The sequence below is a fragment of the Ranitomeya imitator genome, chromosome 1 (assembly GCF_032444005.1).
Source record: "Ranitomeya imitator isolate aRanImi1 chromosome 1, aRanImi1.pri, whole genome shotgun sequence".
NCBI lineage: Eukaryota > Metazoa > Chordata > Amphibia > Anura > Dendrobatidae > Ranitomeya > Ranitomeya imitator.
The window spans coordinates 804,872,634-804,886,290 of NC_091282.1; the positions used below are offsets into that span (position 1 = coordinate 804,872,634).

General features: G+C 46.1%; 1 protein-coding gene across 1 annotated transcript in view; it reads right to left on the reverse strand.

Moving 5' to 3' along the window:
- LOC138648857 (prostaglandin E2 receptor EP2 subtype-like) overlaps window positions 1-4,385 on the reverse strand; it is a 75,141-nt gene extending 70,756 nt beyond the window's left edge. Inside the window, exon 1 of the mRNA XM_069738814.1 lies at window positions 3,060-4,385. Within this exon, the coding sequence (XP_069594915.1) occupies window positions 3,060-3,857 (798 nt within the window). The 5' untranslated portion in view covers window positions 3,858-4,385. The remainder of the gene's footprint in view (window positions 1-3,059) is intronic.
- Window positions 4,386-13,657: the final 9,272 nt, after the last annotated feature.

Genomic DNA, 13,657 nt, shown 5'->3' on the forward strand with positions numbered 1-13,657 from the left:
GAAAAAAAAAAAAAAATTCTTTATTTTTTTTATTGTCCCTACCTATGGGGGTGACAAAGGGGGGGGGGGGGGGTCATTTACTATTTTTTTTTATTTTGATCACTCAGTGATCAAAATGCACTTTGTAACGAATCTGCCGGCCGGCAGATTCGGCGGGCGCACTGCGCATGCGCCCGCCATTTTGCAAGATGGCGGCGCCCAGGGAGAAGACGGCCGGACGGACACCGGGAGGCCGGTAAGTATAAGGGGGGGAGATTAGGGCACGGAGGGGGGCATCGGAGTACGGGGGGGTGACATCGGAGCACGGGGGAGGGGCATCGGAGCATGGGGGGGTGGGATCGGGGCAGCCACACTCCACCCACGCACTTCCGCCCGCTTCCCCGCACTTCCTGCTGCAGCGGTTCTGCACCACGAACCGCAATAAAACCCGCAGATCTATTTTTGATCTGCGGGTTTTACTGCGGGTTTGACCTCACAATGGAGGTCTATGGGTGCAGAACCGCTGCTGTTTTACAAAAAGAAGTGACATGGTACTTCTTTTTTACCGCAGCTAATCAGTGCGGTTTTTTTTTTTCAATTCAGGACCATGTGCACAGTGGGTCCTGTTTTCCATAGGGTACAGTGTACTGTACCCTGCATGGAAAACAGCCGCGGAACCGCAGCGGCAAAACCGCTGCGTTTCTGCGGTAAAAAACGCACTGTGTGAACATGGCCTATATGTAGTAAAACCTCTGTGCTCACTGCCTCTCATGGCCATGGCTGCTGACCGTCACTCTGGAGAGAAAGCCAGACTAAGTCACATATGGTGGGACTCCAGTAGCAGAATAGTGAGTGCAGCTCTGGAGGATAATACAGGATGTAACTCAGGAACAGTAATGTAATGTATGTACACAGTGACTGCACCACCAGAATAGTGAGTGCAGCTCTGGGGTATAATACAGGATGTAACTCAGGATCAGTGATGTAATGTATGTATACAGTGACTGCACCAGCAGAATAGTGAGTGCAGCTCTGGAGGATAATACAGGATGCATGTACATAGTGACTCAACTTTTTATGTAGATCACATCTGTATGCAGGCAATAAAGTTGTGTCTGTGGGTCGCCATTGGCTGTTAGGTGTATACAGTCATGGCCAAAAGTTTTGAGAATGAGACAAATATTAATTTTTCCAAAGTCTACTGTTTCATTTTTTCTAATGGCAATTTGCATATACTCCTGAATGTCAGAGTGATCAGCTTAACAGCAATTACTGTACTTGCAAAGTCAATATTTGCCCAGAAAATGAACTTTAACCCCCAAAACACATTTCAACATCATTGCAGTCCTGCCTTAAAAGGAGCAGCTAACATCGTTTTAGTGATTGATCCATTAACACAGGTGTGGGTGTTGATGAGGACAGGGCTGGCGATCAGTCATGATTAAGTAAGAATGACATCACTGGACACTTTAAAAGGAGGCTGGTGCTTGGTATCATTGTTTCTCTTCAGTTAACCATGGTTATCTCTAAAGAAACACGTGCAGCCATCATTGCACTGCACAAAAATGGCCTAACAGGGAAGAGTATCGCAGCTACAAAGATTGCACCTCAGTCAACAATCTATCGCATCATCAAGAACTTCAAGGAGAGAGCTTCCATTGTTGTCAAAAAGGCTCCAGGGCGCCCAAGAAACACCAGCAAGCGCCAGGACCGTATCTTAAAACTGTTTCAGCTGCGGGATCGGACTACCAGCAGTGCCGAGCTTGCTCAGGAATGGCAGCAGGCTGGTGTGAGTGCTTCTGCACGCACTGTGAGGCGGAGACTCTTTGAGCAAGGCCTGGTTTCAAGGAGGGCAGCAAAGAAGCCACTTCTATCCAGAAAAAACATCAGGGACCGACTGATATTCTGCAAAAGGTACAGGGAGTGGACTGCTGAGGACTGGGGCAAAGTCATTTTCTCTGATGAATCCCTTTTTCGATTGTTTGGGACATCTGGAAAACAGCTTATTTGGAAAAGAAGAGGTGAGCGCTCCCATCAGTCTTGTCTCATGCCAACTGTAAAGCATCCTGAAACCATTCATGTGTGGGGTTGCTTCTCAGCCAAGGGAATCGGCTCACTCACAGTCTTGCCTAAAAACACAGCCATGAATAAAGAATGGTACCAGAATGTCCTCCAAGAGCAACTTCTCCCAACCGTCCAAGAGCAGTTTGGCGCCCAACAATGCCTTTTCCAGCATGATGGAGCACCTTGCCATAAAGCAAAGGTGATAACTAAATGGCTCATGGAACAAAACAGAGATTTTGGGTCCATGGTCTGGAAACTCCCCAGATCTTAATCCCATTGAGAACTTGTGGTCAATCATCAAGAGACGGGTGGACAAACAAAAACCAACAAATTCTGGCAAAATGCAAGCATTGATTATGCAAGAATGGATTGCTATCAGTCAGGATTTGGTCCAGAAGTTGATTGAGAGCATGCCAGGGAGAATTGCAGAGGTCTTGAAGAAGAAGGGTCAACACTGCAAATATTGACTTGCTGCATTAACTCATTCTAACTGTCAATATAACCTATTGGTACTCATAATATGATTGCAATTATATTTCTGTATGTGATATAAACATCAGACAAACACTAATAAAAACCAGAGGGCAGCAGATCATGTGAAAATATAATTTTGGTGTCATTCTCAAAACTTCTGGCCATGACTGTACATTGATAGGAGGACATGCTAACGGCTGATTATGACAAAGTTGAATACAAAAGTTGAGGTGTTGCAGGAGCAGCTTTGATGAGAAGCCGGAGTGGCAGTAGTTGTGCAGTCGGTGCTGGGAGAATAGACTCTTTTGGGGTAGCTCAGATTCAATTGATAGATGAACATATTTGGTTTATGACACAATGTGACGTGAGTTTATAAATTTTTCTTTAGTGTTAGTAATTAATAATTAATACGCCCTTTTTTCAGGCAATGACCGATTCGGCACAATTCCTTTCTGGTAGGGTGCAAACCTTGTGTTAAGGCTTTATAGACTTCATGTCTGTTCCTATATAACAACAATTAGAAGCGATTCTGAGTATCTTACCGTGAACGGCACTGAACAGATAATGAAGGCAATGGTCATGATGGACAATAGTATGAGATGGTTGATTTCTTCGGACATGGAAATCTTCTCCCGCTTGCTGGTCTTCAGAGATCCCAGTCTCTGGGTTTTTTGTCTCTTGTGCATCCTGACCAGACTGACGATGACTATGAGGTTGCAGGTCAGCCCAGCTAAGATGAGAAAGAGCAGCAGGGCGGCATAGAGCATGGAGTACACGTTGCTAATGTAGCCATCCCTTTTTTGACCCCTCATGTTGATAAAGCACCAAGTTCCCGGGCAGTATTGAATGAATTCTCCAAATCCCATAACTGGGAAGAGGCAAAACACGATGCAAAAAGAGTAGATGACTGGAAAGGCGATGATCCCACAACGCTTCTTGATGAACTTCTCGTAGAAGTAAGGATGTCCTATGGCTAATGCACGCTCCAAAGCCATGGCAAAGAGGACCATCATGGTGGCCAGGCTGAAAAAAGTCATGGCAAAAGCAAAATAATTGCAAAGATTCAAAGCGGAGAGAGTCATTCTCCTGGCATAAGATACCAACACCACCGGACTGATCATACAAGTGCCCAACAGGTCAGTGATGACCAGACCCGTGACCAGGATGAAGAACAGAGAGATTTTGCCCCTGTTCCCTCTTCTCCTTCGCTCCAGCAAAACCAGCGCTGTTAAGTTCCCCAAGACCCCTGCGGAGAACATGATGGCGCTGATAGCCGGGCTCTCGTGGGGTCCTAAATGTGTGGTGGATAAGCATTTGTTGGTGAAGTTATACTCGTCCATCGTGATCCTGAAAGAATTTGGGCTAAAAAGTCAACCACTTCTGGTCCAGTTCTTCAGGCACATGGCTGGAGAGTCCTCAGCACTAGGAGGAATGAGACTTGGGCAAGAAGAAGCACAATGTGGGAAGCCTCTGACATCACACAGAACTTTCACTCCTCCCAGAAGCATAAACGAGGAAGAAAGAAGCGAAAGAGAAGACTATTTAATGTAAAAGCCATGCCAAGGTCCATCCACTTACTCTAAGGATGGTCACGTCTCCAGGACTCGAGAGAAGATCCCATGGCATCTCTACAGAAGGAGGAGAACCTGGTGAGATCGCTTCAGTGAAGGAGAAGAACCTGGTGAGATCGCTTCAGTGAAGAAGAACCTGGAGTGATCACTTCAGTGGAGGAGAAGAACCTGGTGAGATCGCTCCAGTGAAGGAGAAGAACCTGGTGAGATCGCTTCAGTGAAGAAGAACCTGGAGTGATCGCTTCAGTGGAGGAGAAGAACCTGGTGAGATCGCTTCAGTGAAGGAGAAGAACCTGGAGTGATCACTTCAGTGGAGGACAATTCCACGCGACTTGTGTCCCCTCCCACATCCTCTCCCCACAGCACGTTGTGTAGAGGGCGAGCCCCGGAGAAGAGCTGCCCGTCAGCAGGGAAAGCTGAGAGCTGCGGCTAGTAAAAAGGCTTCATAATCCTAGAGCTACAATCTGTGGCTGCGGGCGTCACACGCGGAGCTAGAAAGTGGCCACAATCCGACCTGTCCCCATGCAGTGGTCTCCGGCCGGCTCGCCCGTGTTGGGTGCTCGCCCGTGTTGGGTGCTCGCCCGTGTTGGGTGCTCGCCCGTGTTGGGTGCTCGCCCGTGTTGGGTGCTCGCCCGTGTTGGGTGCTCGCCCTGTGCGCACTTTACTTCGGATTTTTGTTTCTTGCATTTTTCTTGTGTTTATTTTTTTTATTAACACTTTTATCACCTTATCTGCAGCGCGTTCCCGAGGGATTGATGGAAACTTTTAATGGATACTACAAAGAAATAATAAAAAATAAATTCTGATCACCTTCTCCCAGAAAGAAGAGTGAATGGGCGGGAGGTGCTGAGACTGCAATATATAAAAAGAACAAGGTGCAGCAGCATGCACTGTATATAAAATCGCCACAGCATGCGCTGTATATAAAACCACCACAGCATGCACTGTATATAAAACCGCCACAGCATGCCCTGTAATACCGCCACAGAATGCCACAGCATGCACTGTATATAATACCGCCACAGCATGCACTGTATATAAAACCGCCACAGCATGCACTGTATATAATACCGCCACAGCATGCACTGTATATAATACCGCCACAGCATGCCCTGTATATAAAACCACCACAGCATGCACTGTATATAATACCGCCACAGCATTCACTGTATATAATACCGCCACAGCATGCACTGTATATAAAACCACCACAGCATGCACTGTATCTAAAACCGCCAGAGCATGCACTGTATCTAAAACCGCCACAGCATTCACTGTATATAATACCGCCACAGCATGCACTGTATATAATACCGCCACAGCATGCACTGTGCACTGTATATAAAACCACCACAGCATGCACTGTATATAAAACCGCCACAGCATGCACTGTATATAATACCGCCACAGCATGCACTGTATATAATACCGCCACAGCATGCACTGTGCACTGTATATAAAACCACCACAGCATGCGCTGTATATAATACTGCCACAGCATGCACTGTATATAATACCGCCACAGCATGCACTGTATATAATACCGCCACAGCATGCACTGTATATAATACCGCCACAGCATGCACTGTATATAATACCGCCACAGCATGCACTGTATATAAAACCGCCACAGCATGCACTGTATATAATACCGCCACAGCATGCACTGTATATAATACCACCACAGCATGCACTGTATATAAAACCGCCACAGCATGCACTGTATATAATACCGCCACAGCATGCACTGTATATAATACCGCCACAGCATGCACTGTATATAATACCGCCACAGCATGCACTGTATATAATACCGCCACAGCATGCGCTGTATATAAAACCGCCACAGCATGCCCTGTAATACCGCCACAGCATGCACTGTATCTAAAACCGCCACAGCATTCACTGTATATAATACCGCCACAGCATGCACTGTATCTGAAACCGCCACAGCATGCACTGTATCTGAAACCGCCACAGCATGCACTGTATCTGAAACCGCCACAGCATGCACTGTATCTAAAACCGCCAGAGCATGCACTGTATATAAAACCGCCACAGCATGCACTGTATATAATACCACCACAGCATGCACTGTATATAATACCGCCACAGCATGCACTGTATATAATACCGCCACAGCATGCACTGTATATAATACCGCCACAGCATGCACTGTATATAATACCGCCACAGCATGCACTGTATATAATACCGCCACAGCATGCACTGCATATAATACCGCCACAGCATGCACTGCATATAATACCGCCACAGCATGCCCTGTATATAAAACCGCGACAGCATGCACTGTATATAATACAGCCACAGCATGCACTGTATATAAAACCGCCACAGCATGCACTGTATATAATACTGCCACAGCATGCACTGTATATAATACCGCCACAGCATGCACTGTATATAATACCGCCACAGCATGCACTGTATGTAATACCGCCACAGCATGCGCTGTATATAAAACCGCCACAGCATGCACTGTATATAAAACCGCCACAGCTGTATATAATACCGCCACAGCATGCACTGTATATAATACCGCCACAGCATGCACTGTATATAATACAGCCACAGCATGCACTGTATATAATACCGCCACAGCATGCACTGTATATAAAACCGCCACAGCATGCACTGTATATAAAACCGCTACAGCATGCACTGTATATAATACCGCCACAGCATGCACTGTATATAATACCGCCACAGCACGCACTGTATATAAAACCGCTACAGCATGCACTGTATATAATACCGCTACAGCATGCACTGTATATAATACCGCCACAGCATGCACTGTATATAAAACCGCCACAGCATGCACTGTAATACCGGCACAGCATGCACTGTATATAAAACCGCCACAGCATGCACTGTATATAATACCGGCACAGCATGCACTGTATATAATACCGGCACAGCATGCACTGTATATAAAACCGCCACAGCATGCACTGTATATAATGCCACCACAGCATGCCCTGTATATAAAACCGCGACAGCATGCACTGTATATAATACCGCCACGGCATGCGCTGTATATAATACCGCCACGGCATGCGATGTATATAATACCGCTACAACATGCACTGCATATAATAACGCCACGGCATGCGCTGCATATAATACCGCCACGGCATGCGCTGCATATAATACCGCCACAACATCCTCTGTGTATATAATACTGCCTCGGCATGCGCTTTATATAATACTGCCATGGCATGCGCTGTATATAATGCCGCCAGGCCATGCGCTGTATATAATACTGACACGGCATGCGCTATATATAATACTGCCACATCATGCGCAGTATATAATACTGCCACGACATGTGCTGTATTTAATACCATCACGACATGCGCTGTATATAATGCCGCCACATATAATGTGCTGTATATAATACTGCCACGATATGCGCCTTATATAATACCGACATGGCATGCACTGTATATAATACCGCCACATAATTCACTGTATATAATACCTCCACGGCATGAGCTGTATATAATACCGTCACATCATGTGCTGTATATAATATCGCCACAGCATGCTGCAGCCGATCACACTTGTTTCATTCTCCGAGCAGGTGCTGTGAATTCATTGTTTCTTTGTAATATACAGTACAGACCAAAAGTTTGGACACACCTTCTCATTTAAAGATTTCTCTGTATTTTCATGACTATGAAAATTGTACATTCACACTAAAGGCATCAAAACTATGAATTAACACATGTGGAATTATATACTAAACAAAAAAGTGTGAAACAACTGAAATTATGTCTTATATTCTGGGTTCTTCAAAGTAGCCACCTTTTGCTTTGATGACTGCTTTGCACACTCTTGGCATTCTCTTGATGAGCTTCAAGAGGTAGTCACCGGGAATAGTTTTCACTTTACAGGTGGGCCCTGTCAGGTTTAATAAGTGGGATTTCTTGCCTTATAAATGGGGTTGGGACCATCAGTTGTGTTGTGAAGAATTCTGGTGGATACACAGCTGATAGTCCTACTGAATAGACTGTTAGAATTTGTATTATGGCAAGAAAAAAGCAGCTAAGTAAAGAAAAACGGGTGGCCATCATTACTTTAAGAAATGAAGGTCAGTCAGCCCGAAAAATTGGGAAGACTTTGAAAGTGTCCCCAAGTGCAGTGGCAAAAACCATCAAGCGCTACAAAGAAACTGTCTCACATGAGGACCGCCCCAGGAAAGGAAGACCAAGAGTCACCTCTGCTTCTGAGGATGTTTATTCGAGTCTCCAGCCTCAGAAATCGCAGGTTAACAGCAGCGCAGATTAGAGACCAGGTCAATGCCACACAGAGTTCTAGCAGCAGACACATCTCTACAACAACTGTTAAGAGGTGACTTTGTGCACCAGGCCTTCTTGGTAAAATAGCTGCTAGGAAACCACTGCTAAGGACAGGCAACAAGCAGAAGAGACTTGTTTGGGCTAAAGAACACAAGGAATGGACATTAGACCAGTGGAAATCTGTGCTTTGGTCTGATGAGTCCAAATTTCAGATCTTTGGTTCCAACCACCGTGTCTTTGTATGACGCAGAAAAGGTGAATGGATGGACTCTACATGCCTGGTTCCCACCGTGAAGCATGGAGGAGGAGGTGTGATGGTGTGGGGGTGCTTTGCTGGTGACACTGTTGGGGATTTTGTTCAAAATTGAAGGCATACTGAACCAGCATTGCTACCACAGCATCTTGCAGCGGCATGCTATTCCATCCGGTTTGCGTTTCGTTGGACCATCATTTATTTTTCAACAGGACAATGACCCCAAACACACCTCCAGGCTGTATAAGGGCTATTTGACCAAGAAGGAGAGTGATGGGGTGCTACGCAAGATGACCTGGCCTCCGTAGTCACCAGACCTGAACCCAATCGAGATGGTTTGGGGTGAGCTGGACCGCAGAGTGAAGGCAAAAGGGCCAACAAGTGCTTAACATCTCTGGGAACTCCTTCAAGATTGTTGGAAGACCATTCCCAGTGACTACCTCATGAAGTTAATCAATAGAATGCCAAGAGTGTGAAAAGCAGTCATCAAAGCAAAAGGTGGCTACTTTGAAGAACCTAGGCGGTATTATATGCAGCGCATGTTGTGGCGGTGTTATATACATCGCATGCCGTGGCGGTATTATATACAGCACATGCCGTGGCGGTATTATATACAGCGCATGCCGTGGCGGTATTGTATACAGCGCATGCCGTGGCGGTATTGTATACAGCGCATGCTGTGACGGTATTATATACAGTGCATGCTGTCACGGTTTTATATACAGTGCATGCTGTGGCGGTTTTATATACAGTGCATGCTGTGGCGGTATTACAGTGCATGCTGTAGCGAACAGATTTTCAGCTGTTTCACACTTTTTTGTTAAGTATATATTTCCACATGTGGTAATTCATAGTTTTGATGTTTTCAGTGCGAATGTACAATTTTCATAGTCATGAAAATACGGAAAAATCTTTAAACGAGGTGTGTCCAAACTTTTGGTCTGTACTGTACATTTGATGGAAGTGATATTTCTCATTCGTTGGCCGAGTTCCTCCCATCAGTCTAAGGGCTCGTTCAGATGTCTGTTTTTTGCATATCATTGTCTATGGGGCTGTTCACATGTCTGATTTTTTTTTTTCTGCCAACTTAGCGATCTGTGTAAAATTGTGGAAACAAGTCGGATATTGATCTGAGTGTCGGATCAAAATTGGCAATGGAAGTCTGTAAGTCCCTGAAAAAAAAAAAATTCGGACAGCACTCAGATGCTATTAAAGTGCTGCTCATTTTTCACGGACGAATAGTATGTGGAGAAACATTTTTCTGTTTTTTCTCATCCAAGCCCAACAGTGAATCTATGGGTCCAGCCCATAAAGTGTATTATATGGGACCACACAAGAACTATATGCCGTGTCGGCATATCACTTCTGTAACAGACGTGTAGAAGATAATGACAGGTGTTGACAATCTGTGGCACCTCAGGGTCCTGGTCGCCACAGTAGCATTGCTTTCCTCACGGGGAGAGTGATGTTACGTTTGGAGGCAAGAAGGGATAACTGTCGCCAGGTAAACACAAGCATACAACACATTCACACTCCAGGCCACCAGGGGGAGCTTTTGATCCTATTTACTAGTTGACTCCCCATATATATGGTAGTTTTGGAGGGAAAGGTCAGAACAGTTCTTGCCAGGAAACAGACTGGATCAGTCTGAGGCAGAAGAGGTTTACGGAGCTATGTAGCCACAGTGCTGCAGCTCCTGGAAAGAGACATATAGAAAGCCGAATACATTGCAGTGAGCATGTAGGAGAGCGAAGCACAGGAGAGGATACCAGGGGGAGACCAGCCCTGAGCAGGCTGCCTCCTTCTGAGGCGCAGAGACCGGTAGCCGGAACACCGAGGGTGTAAGGCCCTCTACGACTTACATCAGAGACCGGCAGGACAGCTGAACTTCACGTTACCTGTCCGCCTTAATACCCAGGAGGCACGGTGACACCTTTAGAGCCAGAAGCGTGCTAGAGTCCCTATAAACAGACTCAAGTCACCAGTCATACAGCTTATGTCCTATCCTATACGGGGGACAGAGAGAGAGAACATCTGTGAGGACCTTATCTGAAGCCATAGGCAGTAAGGGACTACAACACCACCACGCTAGAGGAAGGCTTTGATCTCCACCTGGATAAGGGGACTCCAACTTGCCTCCAAGCCGGCTGGACCCTGCCTGCCCTGTGATCTGGTGCCCTGGACTGTGGCTGCCTGAAGTCTTCAAGGTAAACAAGGTAAAGAGACTGCAAACCTGTGTCCTCGTTCTTTACTGCACCATTCACCATCTTCCATCTACACACCGGGAGCCCTGGGGATGCACTTCACCTGTGGGAAGGTATACCATCTAGCTGCCATAACATCACCCCAGAGGACCCCTAAAGCAACGTTGATCCCCACTGACCGAATACCTCAGGTGGCGTCATGAACATAAACTTTATTCCCTTTAAAGACCTTTCCCTTTTAACGTTGATGCCCAGGGCCACGGACCGGGTCGCAGCCACCGAGACATCCCCCTCTGCGACCGGACCCGGTACCGAGTACCCCACTGCCCTGTGGGAGCGTCAGATCCTCCGTCTATGGCTCCTGCAAGTGTAGTCTCTGCAGATGGTCACTTTCCCAAGTTAGAAGACTATTGTGAGGTTATTTCTGATGACTCGTTACAGCCGCCCCCTCTATGGGGACAATGACAGCACGGAAGTCTCATTGTGCGCTTCTAGTGAGCCATAGCCAAACCCTTTCAGCAAACCGCCCCTTTAAGACACCTCTGATGGCATCCTGGACCCTCCGAGAACTTTCATCTCCAGAGTGATTAAATGGATTAATATGCAGCAAAACTGCATTAAGGTTCATCACTAGTGATGAGCGAATATACTCGTTACTCGAGATTTCCTGAGCACACTTGGGTGTCCTCCAGGTACTTTAGTGCTCGGAGATTTATTTTTTTTTCGCTGCAGCTGGATGATTTACAGCTACTAGCCAGCTTGATTACATGTGGGGATTCCCTAGCAACCAGGTAACCCCCACATATACTGATGCTGGGTAGTAGCTGTAAATCATCCAGTTGCGGTGAAAAAAAAAACGAAATCTCAAGTAACGAGTATATTCGCTCATCACTATTCATCACCGAGGTTTCCATCCTGTGTGCGACTCACATCTACAGCCTTCGATAAGAAACTGTCAATTATCACCACATCTCAGGCACGTCACATGTATTTCATGACGCATTCTGCCTTCCCATCAGTTTTTTCTACTAGTCCAGATATGACTTATCTAGAACTGATGGAAATAGCTTGTGTGATGGTACGTGAAGATTAACAAATGGTTTACTGCATATGTGCAAATCTAGCAGAGCTGAATGCGCACTGTAATGTATGAACTGGTAGTATTCTTGTAACAAGCAGCACCATGAAAGCCACAGCTCACTACCCATAATAATTCCTCAAAACCCCTTTAAAAAATATTGATGCGTTGCTGGAAAGAAGTGTCTTTATGCAATATATATATACATTTATTTATTAAGAATTCAGCCCTAGGGTACCTCAGAGTGTTACAGACGTTTTCTCACATGGCAATTAGAGGATTTGTTAAATTTTTTTGGAACAATTAGTGGTAGTTGAATTTCAATACATTTGCTCATTTTGTGTGATTCTTATATATACAGTAACCTAAAAAGTACAAACTACACTATAATAGCTGTTAGAAAAAAATGTACACAAGAACCAAAGATATAAAAAATACATATTTTATTGAAAAAGACAAAGGCAGAAAATATAAAAAAAAAATACAAAAAATACCAACATGTAGGCATTAAAAAGTGGGAAACCAAAGTTTGGCATAGGGACCCACCATGTTATCAACAAGAGGTACTATACAAGGACCAAACAAACCAATGTATTGCACATGATTACTCTCTTAAGTCTAATGAGGACGTCGCTAAACATGAAACACTCATAGGAAGGGTTCCAATATAATGTGCAAATAATTACCTCTGGTGGGTGCCAACGCCTGCCCCTACGCACGTTTCGGCAAACAGACCCCCAGAAGACGAATTCTGGAATCATCATTGTCCATATACTACGGGGACATGCATATTCTAGAATACCCGATGCGTTAGAATCGGGACACAATCTAGTATATATATAAGAGGCATCGTGATTACTCGCTAATCCCGCCCCCTGCACAGTAGCTCCGCCTCCCACCACACACGATCCCACCCCCCACCTCATTACCACACACAATCCCGCCCCCAACCCATCACCACACAATCTTTTCCCCAAGCCATCACCACACACAATCCCGCCCCCAACCCCATCACCACACACAATCACGCCCCCCACCCCATCACCACCCATAATCCCGCCCCCCACCACCCATAAAATCACCCCCCCACCTAATCACCACCCATAAAACATCACCACCCATAATCCTGCCCCCCACCCCATCACCACCCATAATCATGCCCCCCCACCCCATCACCACCCATAATCCCGCGCTCCCACCCCATCACCACCCATAATCCCGCCCCCCCACCCCATCACCAAACCACCACCCATAATCTCGCCCCCCCACCACATTACCACACATAATCCCACCCTTCACATAATCCCGCCCCCCACATTACCACACGAGGCTCCGTCCCCACACATTACCACATGAGGCTCCATCCCCCACATTACCACACGAGGCTGCATCCCCATACATTACCATACGAGGCTCCGCCCCCACACATTACCACACGAGGCTTCATCCTCACACATTACCACACGAGGCTCCGTCCCACACACATTACCACATGAGGCTCCGCCCCCCACATTACCATAAGCAGCACTTCCTTTCTATGTAGTTCAACCACTTCAGCCAAGGTAAACGTACATTTAATTGCATCCGCATTCTCCCAAACAAAATGAGCCAAGATAAGTCGCCAGGTCCATCTCACTTGGCCACAGGAAAATCCGGACAACGATGCAGTAGCTGATCGACAACAACATCATCGACAAAATCGTTGGATT